This window comes from Mirounga leonina, unplaced genomic scaffold, assembly GCF_011800145.1.
Source record: "Mirounga leonina isolate KUSES-001 unplaced genomic scaffold, KU_Mleo_1.0 Mir_376, whole genome shotgun sequence".
NCBI lineage: Eukaryota > Metazoa > Chordata > Mammalia > Carnivora > Phocidae > Mirounga > Mirounga leonina.
The window spans coordinates 7,943,697-7,964,592 of record NW_023270718.1 but is presented as its reverse complement, the minus strand read 5'-3'; the positions used below and the strand labels follow the sequence as shown (position 1 = coordinate 7,964,592).

The window sequence follows — 20,896 nt, the reverse complement described above, 5'->3', positions numbered from 1 at the left end:
TTAACAGAACTGCATGAAGATGCTTTAAACCTTATTCTCTCAAAATCTGAGCCTGAAGCAAGGATTATGTACTGACACTTTGATGGGCAGCAAGAAAAAACTCGTCAGAACTCTGACGCCAGAGTGACAACCACTGGGAGATTACAGTCTTCAAAACGAGATTAAGAAAACAGTCCAAAGAAAGCAGAAGGTTTTTAATGTTGAAATTGTGGAACAAAGGGGGCCTTTGTTGTAAAGGGAATGGAGGTCAGATGTAGAGGACAAAATGCTGGGATGGGACTGGCTACCAGGCAAAAAAATGGAAACCCTGGTTGAATGGCATGATACTGGGAACTTCGGCAATTTTCAGGCAAGCCGTGCAAGCGCTAGAAGAAGAACCTGAACTGCGTGCAGGATGCTAACAAAGTAATAGTGTGCTGGAGGCCTAGAAAGGAGGCCCACTTTCAGATGACACTTAGAAAGTATAAAATACGGTGTTAGAAGTTACACAGGACATTCAGACAGCATATGCTTCTAGCCTCTTGGACTAGTGGAGAACATGAACCGTTCTGTGTAAACTGGAAGTTGCAGGCAATTTTACGACAAACTCTGGAGCGCTAGTGAACAGAAAAGGAGGCCAGGCCAAGGTTGCACCATGCCACTATCGACTTGAACTCCTGGATTTATGGACCTCCCTCCATCCCCAGATCCAGTGTTGTACTGCTCTTTGTAAGGGTGACTTTATTTTATTTTTTAAGATTTTATTTATTTATTTGAGAGAGAGAGAATGAGAGAGAGCATATGAGAGGGGGGAGGGTCAGAGGGAGAAGCAGACTCCCTACTGAGCAAGGAGCCCGATGCGGGACTCGATCCCGGGACTCCAGGATCATGACCTGAGCCGAAGGCAGTCGCTTAACCAACTGAGCCACCCAGGCACCCTGTAAGGGTGATTTTAAAACTGAAGAGGGACAGAAGGGCTGAGATGCTGCCTCCACCCGCCCCACCCCTACACAGACCAGCAAAGGGGCGGCCAGCCTCTCCCAAATCCATGCCTTCATCCGGTTGCAGGAATGTTCTCCTGGCCTGCTGTGGACAGCTGCCGACTCTGCCTGCCCGGTAGCCGGTCACTGTTCCTGAGAGCTCCTGCTGTTAAAATCGCCAGCCCCACCCTCTGTCTGGGAGCCTTAGGTGAGCTCCAGGGTGGTCGTAAGGCTTGGGGGGCACCTGGGGTGTTTCCAATCCACCCTGCCATGGGCAGTTTCCAGGACAGACTCCTGCACCAGCCAGTCAGCAAGACTCCATTCTGCAAAAGCTGTGGAGTGTCTGGGAGACTTTTTCTAGCCGGTACTGCAAGTCCTAGGATGACGGACCCTGGTGTGGTCAGGACCGCCGCGTGCAGCCTCAGCACAAAGGCTACCCTAAGGAAGCAGAGGCCAAGCTCACGGCAGAGCCTGACGTTCTGTGGGAGCCTGAGTCCACCGGAGGCTAAAACGGAGTGACTCCTCTGCACCCTACTCCCCTCGGCTGCTTGAATTAGGTTTTTGCTCCTTGAGCCAGGAGTCTTGACAGATACACGCTCTCCCCATTTCCTTCTGTGGATCGCCCCCGTGCATGCAGGCAGTGTTCACCGAGGCCTGCAGACTACTGCCTCTCCCCCTGGGGCTTCCAGTTTGTCAGTGCTTTCTCCACTGTGACCTTCGTGTTCCCCTTTATGGCCCCCCCACTACCCTTCCAGTTCTGTCCCCTCATGTCCCTCCCCCATCATACTCCTCCCCTTGCCCTCACCCCTCCACCTCCTCCATTTATTCAGGACAGCACCCACCCACACCTGTGGTCTGTGGATACTGGCACCCCAACCCTGAGGCAAACCACACAGAAGCCCGACTTTGACCCGCGACTCTGGGTCCCGTGGGCCTTTGCGGGACGCTTCTCTGTGCTCTAACCGCACTGCCAGCCCAGTGCCAAGGCTCTCTTCAGTCTCCCAGGCCACACTCATGAGCCTTCGAGTCTTCCAGCTCTCCAAGGCTCCCTGGACTCTCCTTGAGTCTCCCAGGACCTAAGCACTAGCCATTCCTCCCCCAGCTTCTCCGCTCACTCCTGTGGGCTCTGGTCCTTTCCACAAAAGGACCCACTCACTTCCCTCCAGGACTGACCACTTGAGATGGCTCGGGCCCCTCCTAAGTCTAACTGCTGCCTCAACCCTTCCAGGACTGGATCCCGGGCCCCGGCCCCTCCCCCAGGACACAGTCACTCGCCCTCCTCAAGCATCACCTCTTTGCCCTTGCTGCTGGTGGAGGTCCCATGTGCTGGCCCCATCCCTTCCTGGACAGGTCGCATGTGACCACCCAACAAAGTGCCAGGCTCATATGTCATTTTAATGTTGGCTATTCTAGTGATTGTCTAGTGAAACCTCATGGTGGTTTTACTTTGCGTTTCCTTGATGAGAAATGATGTTGAGCCTGTTTTCACTTGCTCACTGACCATTTGGCCATCTTCTCTTGTAAGTGCTTATTTAAGTCCCCTCACTCCTCCATTTCCTTGATGAGAAATGATGTCGAGCCTGTTTTCACTTGCTCACTGACCATTTGGCCATCTTCTCTTGTGCTTATTTAAGTCCCCTCACCCCTTTAAAACGGATTTATTACTGACTTGGGGGATTCTGTTTTCTATGTGAGTCCTTTACCTGGTGCATGGAGATTAAGTATTACTTCTCCCAGTCTGCCTCTTGCTTTTTTCAGTCTTCATGGTGTCACTTGATGAACAGAACTTTGTCCTTTCGAGAAAGTCCAACGTATAAACTTTCTATTTTATGTTTAGCGTCTTCTGTGTACTAAGAAACACCATCCACCCAGGGCTGTGACCGTAATCTCCTATATTTTCTTCTACAAGCTTGACCGTCTCTTCTAATTCTTTGTACCCACAGAGGGTATTCCTGTAGGAATTCACTAAGAGCAACACTAACAGTCGTGATGGTAAGAACAACAGCAGCTAATATTTATTGAGCTTACACAATGTTCCAAATACACCTCCAGAGAGTTTACGTGTACCAAACTCAGTCACCACAACAGCAGTATTAGGTACATGTGATTATCCCCATTTCACACACAACACACAGGGGTAACAGGTCATTTTCCCAGTGTGTCACAGCAGTAAAGAGGTGGGATGGTGATGGTAACAGGGAGGGTGTGTACCATGGCGAGAGGCTTTTCCACATATGTTACATCAGCAGTTATTCCCTAGAACAAATGTGAAGTGAGGCGGAGCTCGAATGGTAGCGGGAGGCTTCTATCCACTCATTAAACCGATGTGGCAAAACGAAAAAACAAGTCTACACTGAGTGTGTTGTGATCACTAAGAAAAAGTGATCTCTCCATTCTCCAAATTTGTCTGGAGGATGACTATTCTGAGATGCTTATAAGCAGGAGAGTGACCACTGAAGGCTTTCTTATGTTAAACTGTATCATGGATTTTCCTTGTGCTGTGGAAGGAATGAATGTTGTATAGAAGCTTCTGCACCTTCTTCTTGTTCAGTAGGTTTTTCAGCAGTGTGAACTCTCTGATGGTTCACGTGGTTACACGCCTTCCCACATTCCTTACACTCAAAGGATTTCTCCCCAGTGTGAATTTTCTGATGCTGTGTAAGTTGATGGCCATGACTAAAGGCCTTCCCACACTCTTTACATTCATAGGGTTTCTCCCCTGTATGAATCCTCTCATGTTTAACGAGGCTTGACCCATAGATGAAGGCCTTCCCACACTCCTTACACTTGTAAGGCGTTTCACCAGTGTGGATTCTCTCGTGCTGGGTGAGGTGGTAGCCACAATTAAAGGCCTTCCCACATTCTGTGCACTTATATGGCTTCTCACCAGTATGAATTCTCTCATGTTTAACAAGGCTCGAACCCCAGCGAAAGGCCTTCCCACACTCCTTACATTCGTGGGGTTTCTCACCAGTGTGGATTTTCTGATGCTGAGTGAGATAATTGACTCGAGTAAAGGCCTTCCCACATTCCTGGCATTCATAGGGCTTCTCGCCAGTATGAATTCTCTTATGCTGAACGAGGCTCGAGCCACAGATAAAGGCCTTCCCACAGTCCTTACATTCATAGGGTTTCTCGCCACTATGGATTCTCTTGTGCTGAATGAGTTTATACACACGGCTAAAGGTCTTGCCACAGTCTTTACATTCATAGTCTTTCTCCCCAGTGTGAAATCTCTGATGCTGAGTGAGCTCGTCACCACGTCTAAAGGCTTTCCCGCAGTCCTTACATTCATAGGGTTTCTCACCCGTATGGATTCTCTTATGAATGACGAGGCTTGAACCCCATCTAAAGGCCTTCCCACAGTCCTTACATTCATAGGGTTTCTCACCAGTGTGGATTTTCTGATGCTGAGTGAGTTGATTACCCCAACGAAAGGCCTTTTTACATTCCTTACATTCGTAGGGTTTCTCACCCGTGTGAATTTTCTGATGCTGAGTGAGCTGGTAGCCACGACTAAAGGCCTTCCCACATTCCTTACATTCATAGGAATTCTCCCTAGTATGAAGTCTTTGATGTGGCCTAACAGAGGTATTTTCTCTACAAGTGGGCGTTTTCTCACAGTTGATTATCAGTTGATTGAAACAGCCCTCTTGGCCCCGTGGTCCTTCAAACTCACCTTCACACATCCAGTCAAGGCCAAGGGATTTACTTCTTCCATTTGAGTTCCATTTGGATAAATTTATTTCATAAATGCCCTTTTCTGTAGGTAAACTCTTGGTCCCATACGGTGACTCTAAATCTGGAAAAAAATAACATTTTGTTTCCTTTTAAGGAAAATGAAAACACAAACGAATCTAACCACAAACCAAAAACTTCTCAAACAGAAATTAACTTCTCTAGGAGAACAAACACGAATCACCTAGGGCTCTCGTTAAATGTTCAGTCCACTTCCGGCACTACAATACTCAACGAGGAAACACCGGGGACACTCCTGCTAAAGTCAGACAAGGAAAAGGAACTGCCTCTTAGCCCTACTATTTCCTATCAGCTGACACAATTAAGCAAACAGCAAACGGAGGGGCAGATCTCAAAAATAAAGATGAAAAAGAGCACAATTTGCAGATGATGTGATGACATACCTGGAAAACCCAGGAAAATCAAATATAGAACAAATGTGAAAAACAATATATACGGCTGGTTACCTGGGTATAAAATTAATATTCTGAAATTAATATATATGTCAGTCATATAATGAAAAGTGATTCTGGACAAAAAGACCCACCATCAAAGGCAATAAAAGGGACAACGTGTAGGATTAACTGTAACAAACACGGTAAACGCCTGTGGGGGAATGTTTAGTAGGAGGATCTGACCATCAGTGAGGACGCTAACTCCAACGGGCTGCAAAACCCGCAACATGCTTAAATTCATGAGTTCATAATGATGCCACCAAGTGTTAGACGATCAGCTTTGGAGCATGCTGGCCAACCAGCCCTTTATTATTAGAACTCATAATTTTCCCTTTAAAAATGTTTTTATCCACCATGAACAGTGTCACTACATGACCAACTAGCCGACGGAGCACAGTTTCTCTATAAAGCATTAGTAGAGCAAACAAATGAAGCAGTGACAGAAGATCACCATGGTGAATGCCCGTTGAGCACTGGATCTAGGCACCGAGTGTCAGTAAGCCATACTGGGTAACGTCCTGTGATATTAGAACGTAACAGCACGCAGGAAGAAGTATTAGCGAAAATCAGATAAAAGGAAAAACGCATTCGAAGCTAGGATGCCAACGAACTTGCAGGAGCTACAAAGGGCACGGGATCACGTTGTCTATACCCCTGCTCCTCAAGGTGTGGTCCACGGACCAGCAGCATCAGCAGCATGGGAAGCAGGAGCAAAACAGGAGACCAGTGGGAGGGACTGGGGCAAAGATCAGGTTCACGGTGGTGACTTCTTCCCCAGAGGCCATCCGTGGCCTTCTTAGGGAGCCTTCCATGCCCCAGGGGTGCACCTGCTCCCTGCCTTGCCTGGCTGCTTACTACAGCGATGGCTTGTCCCAGCCAGTCCGGCTGTCACTCTCCTCTGTACTGTCCTCCCTCTCAACCATCACGGCTCTTTCCCTCACTCCTCAGCAAGTCACATCTGGCTTAGAAATGGAAGGTCCTGCTTTCAAAAAAATGCCACCTGGTGTAGAATTTAAGAAAAAAATTATATGCTCAAAAATTCATTGTAGGGACATCTGGGTGGCTCAGTCGGTTAAGCGTCTGCCCTCGGCTCAGGTCGTGATCTCCAGGTCTTGGGATCGAGTCCCACGTCCGGCTCTGTGCTCAGCGAGGAGTCTGCTTCTCCCTCTCCCTCTGCCTGCACTCCACCCCCTCTGCCACTCATGCTCTATCTCAAATGAATAAATAAAATCTTAAAAAAAAAAACCTTTGATGGAGACTTAGTCAAATTTATGACAAGCTAAAAGTCAAAATGATAAGACTTCAGAAAAGAGAAAGGATTAAAGAACAGGCAACCGCAACCAGATAGGAAAGGTCTTAAACTTCCGAGGGCCTTACCCATGGAGGCAAGTACAAGAGGGTAGGTGACAGTGTGGATTCTTGGTTCGGCCTCCCCTGTCTGATCAAGTCACTCCACGCCTGAGTATACGCACCTACAAATTAGACCTAGCAGTCGTGCCTACCTTGTAAACTGGTGGGATTAAGGTGAAGTGTATTTGCTCACACACACAGTGCTGCCAATGCCTGGTACAGGGTGAGCACATTAGCCGTGACTATTATGGCTGTTATTTCTCTAACAGAAAAACAAGACCTAACCGGAGACATTTACAAGATGTCATCCAACGTGTAACTCAGAATTCAGGAATTGTAACTTTCTTTCTTTTTTTTTTTTTTTAAGATTTTATTTATTTATTTGAGAGAGAATGAGAGAGAGCACATGAGAGGGGGGAGGGTCAGAGGGAGAAGCAGACTTCCTGCCGAGCAGGGAGCCCGATGTGGGACTCAATCCAGGGACTCCAGGATCATGACCTGAGCCGAAGGCAGTCGCTTAACCAACTGAGCCACCCAGGCGCCCAGGAATTGTAACTTTCAACCTCACTTCAGGTACAATGCTTGCTTTGGTTTTACGTGAATGCTGTCCATTCAATCCACATCAAACACAGGCTTGTTTACTGAAGGAAGTCAAGTTCCCTGAAGGGGGGTTCCCCAGAGTACCACAGGCCATCAGTAGCAGTCTGGGCGTGAACATACTATCATAGTATGAAGCTCAGCTCCTTGAGGATGGGTGTGAAGTAAACAGCCCAGAATTTGAATTCACCCTTTGCTCACTAAGGAAGAGAGAGGATTACAGGAAGGGCCAGACAAAGGTGGGAAGAGGACAAGGAGATGAAGGTGCGAGGTGCCCATTTTAGATACGACAAGGCTCAAGGCACTTCTTGAGAAGAGGAAGGAATTCATTTCTTGAAGTCAGTTCTGACATTCCCAGTGGAGGCAGCTGACATTCCAGGGGGCAGGCAACTCACCCAGGGAGACCAGGTTACTGTAGTTCTCCAACATCACATCCCAGTACAGATCCCTCTGCGTGGAGTCCAGGCATGCCCACTCCTCCTGAGAGAAGTCGATGGCTACATCTGAGAACGTCACCAAACCCTGAAAACACAAACCCACACGTCCCGGAAATGAAGGACAGCACAAAAAGGGCTCTTCTGCTCTGGGTTGGGCTGGACACAGCAGCAGACCACAGGCCTGTGACATGCACAGGGCACAGTGGGGACTGCGACGGAGCAGAGCTCCTAATGTTCCTGAAGAGCCCGTTACCTGGTAACATCTCGGCAAGTGTGGACGCCTGCGGCACCCTTTCCATCCTTCAAGGGAAGGAAAATGCCTAGGGTTTTGTTTCTGTTGTGTGAAGGGAGATCTTTTATTTTTGAAACTAGGGTTTACGTGTCTGAATGTTCTCAGCCTCAAGGTCATCATTTTGCCAAGGTTTTAAGCAGTCTTCTATGTAACCACAAAAGCATTTTCTTATTCCATCGTAGAGATGAACTGGACTTCATTCTTACAGTTGTACACTTAGGTAAAACCAAACATCTAAGGTTTTCCCCAATTCTTGGGGTATATGATCACCTGGGACTTCTGTACCGAGTGACCTTCTTAAGACCATTACGACCCACCACCCCTGCCTTTTCTCTGATTCTGATTTAGGCTATGGGTGTCAGATGATGTGGATGCACACAGAGGTCTGGAGGGTCTGCTCGACAACACGCACCCCTCAAATCCCCTAGTAACATCATGGCTCTCAGTGCTCAGGCCCCAACCACAGCCCTATCCAATCCCAAGAGCCTCACGGAGCTCCAGCTATCACCACCACTGACACAGAGACCAACCAACGTGAGCATTCTCTCCTCTCTGCCTGGGAAAAACATCCGTGGAGAACAGCAGGGAGTTTTAGTTTCTGCATGTGGTCAAATGGGACCACCATCTGCAACTCATAAGCCGCACACGTGACTCAAGTATTTCTTTCAAGGGACTCTCCTCCCCCACTGCTCCAGCGTTACTCTTGACAAGGTGAACGCAGAGGAGACACTGAATCCCCAGCTCAGTGGTGAAGTGGGCATTAGCCACAGGTGGGCACAGGGCTATACGGCATTGTCGTTCGCCGGAACAGGAAGAACTGGGCAGTGGGTAATTATATGGGCCTCAGTTGGGCAGGAGGCTTCAGGATAGTTCACAAAAATAGCCACAGGACCCAAATATCACATTTCAAGAAGGAAAGAGAAATACATACTTACGTGCGCCATAGTTTTAGAATCAAGAACTGATCAGTCCTCTTGGGGTTTCTTTTACCAAAGACACAAAATCCACAGAAGCCAGAGATATACGAGAAAAAAAGAGGCATTAAAATAAGTGCACCTTGGTCCCAAAATGACTTAATACAAGCTTCCTGCTCCTCCATCTTTGCTTCCAAACCCCCCGACCCTGGCCGTTTCCTCCCCCACAACATGCACACATCAACACGATGCATCGGAGAGGATGAAGAGGGATCTGGACAAAAGGGAAAAAAGCTCTCCCTGAAGCCCTATGAAACCCAGCTGTGCACACAGTAGAAGAGTTTTTATTTGTTTTTGCCTTGAAGTCAGACCTACTTTCATCTGTCGTTTCTCAGTATAACTTAAAAAAAAAATTTTTTTTTAAACTAGGCTCTACCCCACACATTGGGCTTGAACTCACAACCCTAAGATCGAGAGCCCCTCAAAAGTTTTTTAACTGAAGTATGCGGACACATGATCACATCAGTGTCAGGCATACAACCTAGCGACTCCACTGGTCTGTATGTTACGCCATGTGCACCACAGATGTAGCTGCCATTGGGCGCCACACGACGCTATCACGGTACCACGGACTATGTTCCCTATGCTGTGACTTTCTTCCCCATGACGCACTCCGTACCTGGAAGCCTGGGCCTCCCGCCCCTCTGGCAACTATGCTAGTCTGTTCTCTGGATTTATGGGTTTGTTTCTGTTTTTGTTTGTTCGTATGCTTTATTATTTAGATTCCACATATAAGTTAAGTCATGTGGTTTTTATCTTTCTCTTTTCATTTAGCATAATACTCTCTAGGTGCATCCATCTTGTTGCAAATGGCAAGATCCCATTCTTCTTTGTCTTTTGCCCCCAACTTCTAAGAGGTAATCTACATTATACCTGATAGGAATGTCTTTGTTTTGGGTGAAGCTGGCCATCCCCAACCAGTCTTACTTAGGGTGGGAACTGGCTACACCAAGAAGACCAACCAGGTGATTCAGGGTGGGTGCTTTGGGTCATGGGGTATCAACTAGCCTGGGTACTGAGATTAACATGTAGACATGAGTCAGTCATGTCTGGACGATCAACCATTCAATCAATCAACCGTGCCTATGTGCTGAAGCCCCAGTGGAAACTCTGGACCTCAAAGCTCACGTGAGCTTCCCTAGTTGGCGATACTCTATGCATATTGTCCTATCATGATGCTGACAGAACACCCAGTCCTAACTCCAGGGGGACAGGACACTGGAAGCTCCATGCTGGGGACACTCCTGGACGTTAGCTTATGTGCTTGTTTCCCTGGCTGGTTAATCTGCATCCTCTCCCTGTAATTACCTGGAACTGTGAGTAGAATGGCTCTCAGTGAGTTCCAGGAATCCTTCTAGCCCTGAAGGTGCTTTCACGAAAGTCCTGAACATGGATTTGGGTGTCAGAACTGAGGGTAATCTCGTGTGGATACTGTGCCCCCAAACCTCTCAGTCTGGCTAACTCTGGGCAGGTGCACTGTGATCCTGGACCTGAGATGGGGTGCACTTAGGGTGCTTGGTCTGACGCTGAGCAACATCCCGCCCCCTCCAGCCACACCATCCAGGGTGAAGGGGGGCTGCACATTCAAACCTGAACCTCTCCTGGCCTCTAGGTAGGGTGAGGTCGGTCAAAACATGGCAGATGGACAGGATGGAGAAGCAAAGGCCCAGGCAACATTCAGCACCCTGCACCCAGAAAAACTCACTGCAGAAATACACGCAGAATATTGATGTAAGAGTCAAGGATCATGAAATGTTCAAAGAAATCCTTACAAGACAATGAATAACACTTCAGATACACTGTCAGTAGAGAAATCAGGCTACCAAAACTGGATACAACAACACACTAGTAAAAGTCTACATACGAACATATGTGTATGTATATAGGATACATGTGTGTGTATATATATAGAGAGAGAAGAGACACATACAGACGGAAGCAAACCACAACATCAACAGATAGATAGATCCCTTGTGCAGAAAGAGTAACGAGCAGGTCTGAAACTGCCTGCAAGACTGGCCCTTAGCTGGACTTCCAGAAGGTCCCCGTGGTTCCCTAATTGACAAGAGTGGCTCACTGCTCTTCGACTGTTTGTATAAAAGATGTGGTTTATACTGAGCCCTTGCTTTCCTCTGGGAGTCTGGAATTTTGGTATGTGCCAGAGAGAGGGTGTCTCTGTGACTGCCCCCTGATAAAAACCTTGGCCTCCTTGGCCCAGATGAGCTTCCCTGGTGGACAAGGCTTCGCATGTCTTGCTGTAACTTGCTGCTGGAGGAATTAAGCATGTCCTGTGTGACTGCACTGGGAAAGTGCCCTGGGAAGCATGTGCCTGGCTTCCTCCCAATGTCGTCCGTCCTCTGCGGCTCTCCCTCTCCTGCTGACGGTGCTGTGTGTCACTGTAATAAATCCTGGCCTGGAATAGGACTATGTGGTGAATGCTGTGAGTCCACCCAGACAATCACAGAAGCTGGTGGTGGTCCTGGTGATTCTGACACACCCTCTGACCTTGATTTTCTTTTTTAAATACACCTCACTGGGTGTGTAACAAGAGCCAGGCTTGGGCCTGACATATGTATGTATGTGTGTTTATTTCTTTTCAATTCATAAATGACAGACTCTCAGAGAAACTTCTCTTTAAACAGTTTCCTTTTGAGGTACCTTTGCATTATTTTATGCACAACTTTTGTTTCCTTTTGCTTAATACCTAAGCCAACTCTCTGATGTCTACCTATACCCACATATGTTGGGGCACTGACTGGAAAAATGACTAAGATTCCAAGGGACGACCTGTACATACTGACTGCTATCTTGGTGGGAGGGTGAACTTGACTTCTGAGCTTGTCCTTCCAGCCACGGTGCCCTGTGGAATTCTAAACCACCTGACCCTGTTAGTCTTCACTTTGTGTCAACGTCATTAGAGAAAACATGTACGGTATAGAACTTAGAAAACAAATTCCATGTATGCCGCACAGAGCCCATGTGTTCAGAATTGTCTGGTCATGACCTGCCAACAGTGGCCACAGTAAGAATGATGTCCCCTTCCCGGCACTTCTCAGGGCACAGTCACCTATAAGTCTCCACAGGCCTTGACCGCAGGCTGCCCTGGGCTTCCATCCAGTTTCCCTTTCTGGCTGGCTCATAAGCAATGTGCAGGTAACAATGTCCTCTTAGTCATCTGCTGTCCCACGTACTCCTATCGTATTGTAAGCACTTAACAGACATATAGTTTTGAGGCGACATTCTACTTTTTGAAACTTATCCCAAGGAAATAGGTACAGTAGTGCACAAATACATATACCAGAATGTTCAAGGGCTAGGTTCCAAAAAATTTTTTGAGGTAAGTGTAGATTCACATGCAGTTGTAAGAAATAATACAGCGGGATCCTGTACCCTTTACCCAGTTACCCCAATGGTAATACATCACAAATCTGTAGTACAATATAACCACCAGGACATTGATACTGATGTAATCCATCAATTTTATTCAGATTTTCCAGAGAATCATTTTTTAAAATGAAAAAAAAAAAAAAAAGTAGAAATATCTCATGGTAGAGCATAAATAAATTATGATCCAGTTATGGTCTGCTATAATGGCATCCAATATACTTACTAATAATGATACTGATTTATACTATTTGAGAAAGAAATTTAAGCTGAATTACTAAGTGAAGAAGGTAGCTTTAATAATGTATGCATAATTTGGGAGGAGAGCTCTTTTTTTTTTTTTTAAAGATGTTTTATTTATTTGACAGAGAGATACACAGTGAGAGAGGGAACACAAGCAGGGGGAGTGGGAGAGCCCGATGTGGGGCTCAATCCCAGGACCCCGGGACCCTGGGACCATGACCTGAGCTGAAGGCAGACGCTTAACGACCGAGCCACCCAGGCGCCCCAGGGAGGAGAGCTCTCGATCAAAGTAAGAATAAGCCTCTGTGGTCTGACTTTCAGGATTCAGGATGTGAATCTGAGCTCTGACCATTACTAACCTCACACTGTCTGCTCCCCACAGTTAAGACTGGGGTAGAAACAGTACCTGCCAGGTAAGACTGCATCAAACTTTTAGGAAGCTAATCTACATAAAACACAATAATATTAACAGTTACTTAATACAAGTTAGCAGTTATGACTGAAAATCAATAACACTACACAACCCTTAATCTGATTTTATAGAAAAAACTCAAGCCTGCCTTTTCCTTTCTTCTTGTGCTTCTCACACCTGTCTATATAATCCACACTAATTAAAAACTTTCAGAGCCTCTTAAAAATGAAATTCTTTTAAATTAACAGTAGCCAAAAAAAAAAAAAAAAAAGAGTATAAGACATAGAAGGAAGAAATGTTCCCTCTCCACCAGCAGAGAGGGACAGACATGATTCTGCATGGAAAATCCAGCTCAAAGAATGTAAACTGAGGGGCGCCTGGGTGGCTTAGTCAGTTAAGCATCCAACCCTTGGTTTCAGCTCAGATCCTGATCTCAGGGTTGTGAGATCGAGCCCCCCATCGGCTCCATGCTGAGCGTGGAGTCTGCTTGAGACTCTCTCTCCCTCTCCCTTTGCCCCTCCCCTGCTCGCACTCTGTCATAACTAAAATAAAATGAAAAATTAAATTAATTAAATTAAAACAAATAACAAATAAAATAAAATAAACATAAACTGAGAAGATGCCAAACTGAGAACACTAGCAAGCGGCTGGATCTTGTATTCCATGTGATATGGAAGATTTCTTCGAACACTTTAATTAAAAAAAAAAAAAAAAAGCAATCTCTATACCCAACATGGGGTTCGAACCCATGACTCTGAGATTAAGAGTTGCATGCTCCACTGACTGAGTCAACCAGGTGCCTCTGTTTATGTGAACGTTTTAAACTACTGTCATCTTACTCATATACCTGCCCATGGAAATGTTATAGTATAGTTCATACTTGTAATAAGTCAGTGACTCCTGTCATGTTCTGTGAAAGAAAAGTTAAAATCCCAGAAAATCAAATTTTGAAAGCCTGTCTTTATTGATCATTTATTCATGGGATTAGTTTCAAATGATGTCTTTCTAATCCTTTAAGGTGTAAATGTGTGAGAGATTTTTTTAAAGCTTGGATTCCTCTATAAACTAAGATTTGGAGAGTGTTTGGCTCAATTACGTGTTGGTTAGCAGGATCCAGTGCTCTGGAAACAAAACCACACACATATGCATGGGGGGAGGGAGGGAAGGGCTGGAATCATACATACCAAAATATCAACAGCAATTATCTCTGGATGGTACAGCTATGGGTAATTTCCAGTTTCTTCTTTACGAGCTCCTTAGGAAGCTGAACCTTTTGCTGCAAACCAATATTAATTCCATGATAAGAAATATAATTTAAGCTAGTCCCAAATTTAAAACAAATCAACAAAGAAAAAGTCCACAGTTATGGGGCAGTGGGTATATTTCGGTCATCAGGGGAACTGTGGATGGATAGGCCTGTGGCAGGCAGGACAACTGCCTCCCAAACACGTCTGTATCCTAACCCTGGAGCCTGTGACTATGTTATGTTACATGGCAAAGGGCAGTTAGGTTGCAGGTGGACTTGGGGTCGCTCATCAGCTGACCTCAAGATAGGAAGGTATCCTCAATTATGCCAGGTGGGCCCAAAGTAATTGTGGGGGTCCTTACAAGCAAATGAGGGGGTGGGAAGAGAGAAAGACGTGACCACCAAAGCAGGATCAGACTGACTAGGCTCTAGTAACAGGGCTTCTGAAACACACAGCTGTCACTTGGGGAGACCCAGTCTTTGAAAAATGGGAGTAAGCTCACAGTAGAGAAAACGGACAAACCACCTCAGCCAAACGATCAAGTTCACACTCAGCAATCATAAATCATGCTGTCAGTTTGTGTTCTTGCCATGATAGGATAAAAGTAGTGATCTTCCACCCCCAAAACCATAAACCCAGTCCAATCACGAGAAAAGCATCAGGTTCCAAGAGAGGGGCATCCTACCAAATACCTGTACCTCTTAAAACCTTCAAAGTCATCAGAAACAAGGGAAGTCTGAGAAACTGTCACAGCCAAGAGAAGCTTAAGGACACACGACAATGAAATGTAATGTGATCTCCGGGATGGCATCCTGGAACACATGAAGAATGTTACTGTAAAAACTAAGGAAATCTGAAAAAAGCGTGGACTTCAGTTAATGACAATGTATCAGAATTGGCTCACCAACTGTAAATAACATCCCATACTAATGTAAGTTGTTAATAATAGGGGACAGCGGGTACAGGGTACCTGGGAATTCTCTGTACTAACTTCGCGATTTTTTTCTGCAAATCTAAAACCACCCTAAACATTAACAAGATCAATTAAACAAGAAGAATATGGAACCATATGTAGCCCACAAAGCACGAACTGTTCAATATATGACCTTTTAGAAACTCTGCCAAGCCCTCTGCTCTAGTTCCAGAACTCACTCAGCATCAAACCATGTTGCTTCTTGCAGTTCATACGAAAATGCAACTGGAACAGACCGAAGCTGTCACGCTTCCGACAAGATGTGGATAATACAACAGATTTCTACTGATCACTGAAAAAAAAAATCCCTGCCTTTGATGACGAAGCCCTTTGCTCAAACCCCACTTTTATTTATTTACTTATCAAAATAATGGCTCAATTCCTTTGAATTTTATTTTACTTTTTTTTTTTTTTTTTTTTTAATTTTAAGTAGGCTCCATGGCGAACGTGGGGCTGGAACTCACGACCCCGGGATCAAGCGCTGCACGCTCTAGTGCTCGCTCCAGCAGCACGTTTCCTAAGAGCTGCACACTCTACCGACTGGGCCAGCAGGACGGCCCTCAAACCCCACTTTTAAAAGCATCACCAAGCTGGTAACTTTGTCATTTACTGGGCAAAACCATCAAACCTTCTCTGTTCTCACTGTGCTCTGAAAGTCAGGCCGGTGGGCAAGACTGCGGATCCCACCTAAAGACAAGGATCCTCCTGACCAAATCTCAGGCTGCAATAAAGCACAACACGAACCTCCCCACCGCATTCTTCTGTTCTGTGTTCTCTGCAGACACCTGCACGGCCCCATCACACCTCTCCGGAAAGGATTAGTCACTGTTGGGGAGAACATCTCAGGCCAAGGGAAGCAAATGTTCTCAAGTCCTATAAACACAAGACATTTACTGAACAAAACAGGTAACTCATCTGAACCTTGGCTTTAAGACGCGTAACAAGCGTCTTCCTCTCCAGGATGCCTGTTCCGGAGGACGGCTGGCCTGCGGGAGAGAGGAGGAGACTCTAGGGCCTCTCCGGAGAACAAGCTGGATCGGAAAGCACCCTCCAGGCCCGCACGTCCTAACTGAAACCCGTCGGGAACGAGGGGGAGCAGGGATCCGAGGATCTCGGAGCTTCTGGGGACCAGGCCGCAGGGAAGAGGTGTTCCGAAATAGGCAGCAGCCCCCGCCCGCATCTCCCCTTCCCGCCCTGCTACTCGGGGTGCCCGGAAGGAGAGCGCTGCTCGCCCTGGGTCACCTCGGCGCTGTGCCTGTGCCCTGCCTGCTGGTCACTTTCTCTGCCCTCCCTCGGGGCCGCGGCCCGGGTAAGCCGCCGCGACCTCACAGCTGCAGGCTGCACGCTGCCCGCCCCCCCCCGGCCCGCGGCCACCCCCGCAGCGGCGCAGGGGCCCCTCCCACCGCGGGGCAGTGGCCGCCGGGCCGCGCCGCCCCGCCCCCACGCACTCCCCGAGGTGCGTCACGGCCACAGAGCCGCGGCCTGTCCCCTCCCCGGGGTCCCCGGACCCCGACACCCCGCGCACCCCTGCACTTCTCTCCGGGGCCGCGGGCCCGGGCTTCGCGTCCGGCCTCCTCCCCCGGGGCGCCCTCCTGGCCGCCCTTCCCTCCGCAGAGTGCGCGGCTTCCCTCCCAGGAGGCCAGCCACTCACCGCTCGGGGCCCCACGGCCCACAGGGCGTGAGGACGGGGCGCAAGGCTTGAGGTCAACTCGGCACCGGGGCCGCGGGATGCTGAGCGCAGACAATCCTCGGCTCGGTAAACCTCTCCCAGCAGGCACCTCGCTGCGCTCCGACTCTGGGGACGGGGCGGCGCACGGGCCTCTGGGAAATGTAGTCCAGCAGCCCGGGAATACACGGAGCTGGGCCCCCGGTGGTCCACTTCCCCGGCTTGCAACCCTACACGCCCCGAAGGACCTGTGCCTCACAGACTTCTGGGAAATGTAGTTCAGGGCAAAGAACTGCGCAGTGAATGGGAGGCCGGCCCTGCTCCCAACATGCGTTTCCGTCCCTTACATAAGGGTGGCTAGTCATCTGTGCGATGTTACTCATTGCTAAATGGTTGATTTGATTTGATTTTTTTAACGATTCGCGTGGGGGATGGGTTAGCCTGCTGATGGGTATTAAAGAGGGCACGTATTGAATGGAGCACTGGGTGTTACACTCAATGAATCATGGAACACTACATCAAAAACTAATGATGGTGATTAACATAATGTAATAAAATAAAGATTTTATTTAAGAGAGAAAGAATGAGAGAGAGAGAGAGTATGAGAGGGGGGAGGGTCAGAGGGAGAAGCAGACTCCCTGCTGAGGGGGGAGCCTGATGGGGGGCTCGATCTTGGGACTCCAGGATCATGATGTGAGCCCCAGGCAGACGCTTAACTGACTGAGCCACCCAGGCACCCTAAATGGTTGATTTTAGAGTGATTGAGACTTGTCCCTCAGATCATTATTTATTTAAAAAAGTTTTTCTAATTCTGACATTCCTTCTACATCCATTAACTGAGATATATCTATAAAGTAAGGCTTTCCCTTATAAAGGCGAACTTCGTGGTTTCACTCTAGTATTGATCCCTTGTAAAGGCAGCATATTTGTCTCTTTAACACATTCTAGAGAAATCGGTCTTTTTAAAAGCTACCTTGGGGCGCCTGGGTGGCTCAGTCATTAAGTGTCTGCCTTCGGCTCAGGTCATGATCTCAGGGTCCTGTGATCGAGCCCCGCATCGGGCTCCCTGCTCAGTGGGAAGCCTGCTTCTCCCTCTCCCACTCCCCCTGCTTGTGTTCCCTATCTCGCTGTGTCTCTCTGTCAAATAAATAAATAAAATCTTAAAAAAAAAAAAAAAAAACTACCTTGAGTGATGATAAGTTATTTCTGGCTTTTTCTTGTAGGCACGCTATTTTTTATTTTCTTAGTTTTATTTATTTATTTTTCAGAGAGAGCACAAGCAGGGAGATTAGCAGGCAGAGGAAGAAGCAGATTCCCGGATGAGGAGGGAGCCTGATGTGGGACTCAATCCCAGGACCCTGGGATCATGACCTGAGCTAAAGGCAGATGTTTAACCAGTTGAGCCATCCAGGCATCCTTTTTTTTTTTTTTTTTAAAGATTTTATTTATTTATTTGTCAGAGAGAGAGAGAGTGCACAAGCAGGGACAGCAGTAGGCAGAGGGAGAAGCAGGCTCCTGGCTGAGCAAGGAGCCCAACATGGGACTCGATCCCAGGACCCTGGGATCATGACCTGAGCTAAAGGCAGACATTTAACCGATTGAGCCACCCAGGCGTCCCCACACTTTTAAAAATTTATTTAAAAATAAAAATTTTTTAAATATTTTATTTATTTATTTGACAGACAGAGACATAGCAAGAGAGGGAACACAAGCAGGGGGAGTGGGAGAGGGAGAAGCAGGCCTCCTGCCAAGCAGGGAGCCCAATGTGGGGCTCAATCCCAGGACGCTGAGATCATGACCTGAGCTGAAGGCAGTCACTTAACCAACTGAGCCACCCATGCGCCCCGAAAAATAAATTTATTTGAGAGAGAGCGTGCATGAGTCAAATAAATTTATTTGAGAGAGAGGGTGAGGGGGGTGAGGAAGGGCAGAGGGAGAGGGAGAAGCAGGGTCTCCACTGAGCAGGGAGCCCGCTGTGGAGCTCGGTGTGGGGCTAGTGGGACTTGATCCCAAGGTCCTGGGATCATGACCAGAGCCCAAGGCAGATGCTTAATTGACTGAGCCACCCAGGTGCCCCTAAAATCTTAAAAAAAAAAGAATGGGTAAAGTCAAGATACTGTAATGTCTCTTCATCAGTAATGAACTATTTAAAGATGTTGGAATGACAGAGTAGTTATTTGGAGAAAGATCAAATTCATTCACTATCTCAAACTATATATCAGAAAAAAGTACAAATGGATCAGAGATGTAAATGTAAAAAAAATAAGCCCTCAAAAAGTTAAAAATAGAACTACCCTACAACCCAGCAATTGCACTACTAGGTATTTATCCAAAGGATACAAAAATAGTGATTCAAAGGGGCACATGCACCCCAATGTTTATAGCAGCAATGTTCACAATAGCTAAAATATGGAAAGAGCCCAGATGTCCATTGACAGATGAATGGATAAAGATGTGGTATACATCTATCTATCTATCTATCTATCTATCTATCTATCTATCTATATCTCTATATCTATATATATCTACAATGGAATATTACTCAGCCATCAAAAAGAATGAAATCGTGCCATCTGCAATGACGTGGATGGAACTAGGGGGTATTATACTAAGCAAAGTAAGTTAGTCAGATAAAGACAAATACCATATGGTTTCACTCATATGTGGAATTTAAGAAACAAAACAGATGAACATAGGGGAGGGGAAGGGAAAGGAAAAGAAAATACGATAAAAACAGAGAGGCAAACCATAACTCTAGGAAACAAACAGAACTGCTGGAGGGGAGGTGTGGGGGGATGGGGTAACTGGGTGATGGGCATTAAGGAGGGCACCATTGAGCACTGGGTGTTGTTTTTTTTTTTTTAAGATTTTTTTATTTATTTGACAGAAAGAGAGAGACAGCGAGAAAGGGAACACAAGCAGGGGGAATGGGAGAGGGAGAAGCAGGCTCCCCGCCGAGCAGGAAGCCCGATGTGGGGCTCGATCCCAGGAACCTGCGATCACGACCTGAGCTGAAGGCAGATGCTTAATGACTGGGCCACCCAGGTGCCCTTGAGCACTGGGTGTTTTATGTAACTGATGAATCACTAAATTCTACCCCTGAAACTAATAATACACTATATGTTAACTAAATTGAATTTAAATTAAAAAAAATTTAAAAATAAGTCATAAACTTAAAATGTGTCCATAACAGGGAAATAAGGAGATCATTTCTAACTACAGTTCAAAATCCAGAAGTTGTAAGAGACACATCATAAAGTGTTGAAAGCAAAAGACAGAAAAAATCCTGAAGCAGTGAGAGAAAAGACTCATCCACATTGAGGGTAACAACAATAGGACCAATGCCTGGCACTTCACCAGCAATAGTAAACAAATGAAGGCAGTGGAATAAAATATTCAAAGTGCTGAAAGAATAAAAAAAAGTCAAACAGGAATGCTATATCCAGCAAAACTATCATTAAAAAATTAGGGCAAAATGAAGACACTTCCATGTGTAAAAAATGCAAAGAATTTTTACAGCTTATGAACAACCCAACTGAAAAAGAAATGGGAAAAAGCCTTGAATAGACATGTCACCAAAGATACATGAATGGCTCATAAGCAAATGAAAATATGCTCACCATCCCCAGGCATTAGGAAAATGCAAATCAAAACCATAATGCAATATTACACCCACTGCAATGGCTACAATACGTAAGAGTGAAAGCATTGTTATGAAGGCTGTGGAGAAACTGGAAGCCTAAAGTATTTCTGCTCAGAATGTAAAATTGTAAAGCACCTTCTATTTTTAAAAACATCTGTATTTTTAAGGGAAATCCATTATTTTCTAGATTATGTTGCAAATCCTGATTAAAAAAGAAAACAATGTGGGGGCATTTGGGTGGCTCAGTAGGTTAAGTGTCCAATTCTTGATTTTGGCTTGGGTCATGGTCTCAAGGTCATGAGATCAAGCCCTGCATCAGGCTCCATGCTCAGTGGGGAGTCTGCTTGAGATTCTCTCTCTCCCTCTCCTTCTGCCCCTCCTATCACACACTCTTTCTCTCAAATAAACAAACAAATAAATAAATAAAATATTAAAAAAAAAGAAAATCTGAATAACCAAGTTCAATATACAGATTAAAAGGCATTGGCGGTCTCTGAATCTAATAAGGTCTGATTCATTTTAAGCC

At 46.4% G+C, this 20,896-nt stretch overlaps 1 protein-coding gene and 1 long non-coding RNA gene across 9 annotated transcripts; both read right to left on the bottom strand.

Annotated features, from left to right (window-relative positions):
- Nucleotides 1-1,774: 1,774 nt before the first annotated feature.
- On the bottom strand, nt 1,775-19,036 carry LOC117997947. The gene is made up of 3 exons (XR_004675932.1): nt 19,027-19,036; nt 18,551-18,553; nt 1,775-2,076 (listed from the first exon to the last, which is right to left on the bottom strand). It is a non-coding gene; the product is annotated as an uncharacterized LOC117997947 (long non-coding RNA).
- ZNF331 (zinc finger protein 331) lies at nt 2,947-16,880 on the bottom strand. 8 transcript variants are annotated; one of them, XM_034986308.1, is made up of 6 exons: nt 16,713-16,880; nt 15,983-16,047; nt 14,026-14,900; nt 8,764-8,811; nt 7,495-7,621; nt 2,947-4,761 (listed from the first exon to the last, which is right to left on the bottom strand). In XM_034986308.1, the coding sequence occupies exons 4-6, from the start codon at nt 8,770-8,772 to the stop codon at nt 3,440-3,442; spliced, it is 1,458 nt and encodes a 485-aa protein (XP_034842199.1). In that variant the 5' UTR covers nt 8,773-8,811; nt 14,026-14,900; nt 15,983-16,047; nt 16,713-16,880; the 3' UTR covers nt 2,947-3,439. The 8 variants fall into 8 exon arrangements, with proteins under 8 accessions (XP_034842199.1, XP_034842202.1, XP_034842198.1 ...); XM_034986311.1 differs by having other exon boundaries at nt 14,026-14,117; XM_034986307.1 differs by lacking the exon at nt 15,983-16,047 and having other exon boundaries at nt 14,026-15,934.
- Nucleotides 19,037-20,896: the final 1,860 nt, after the last annotated feature.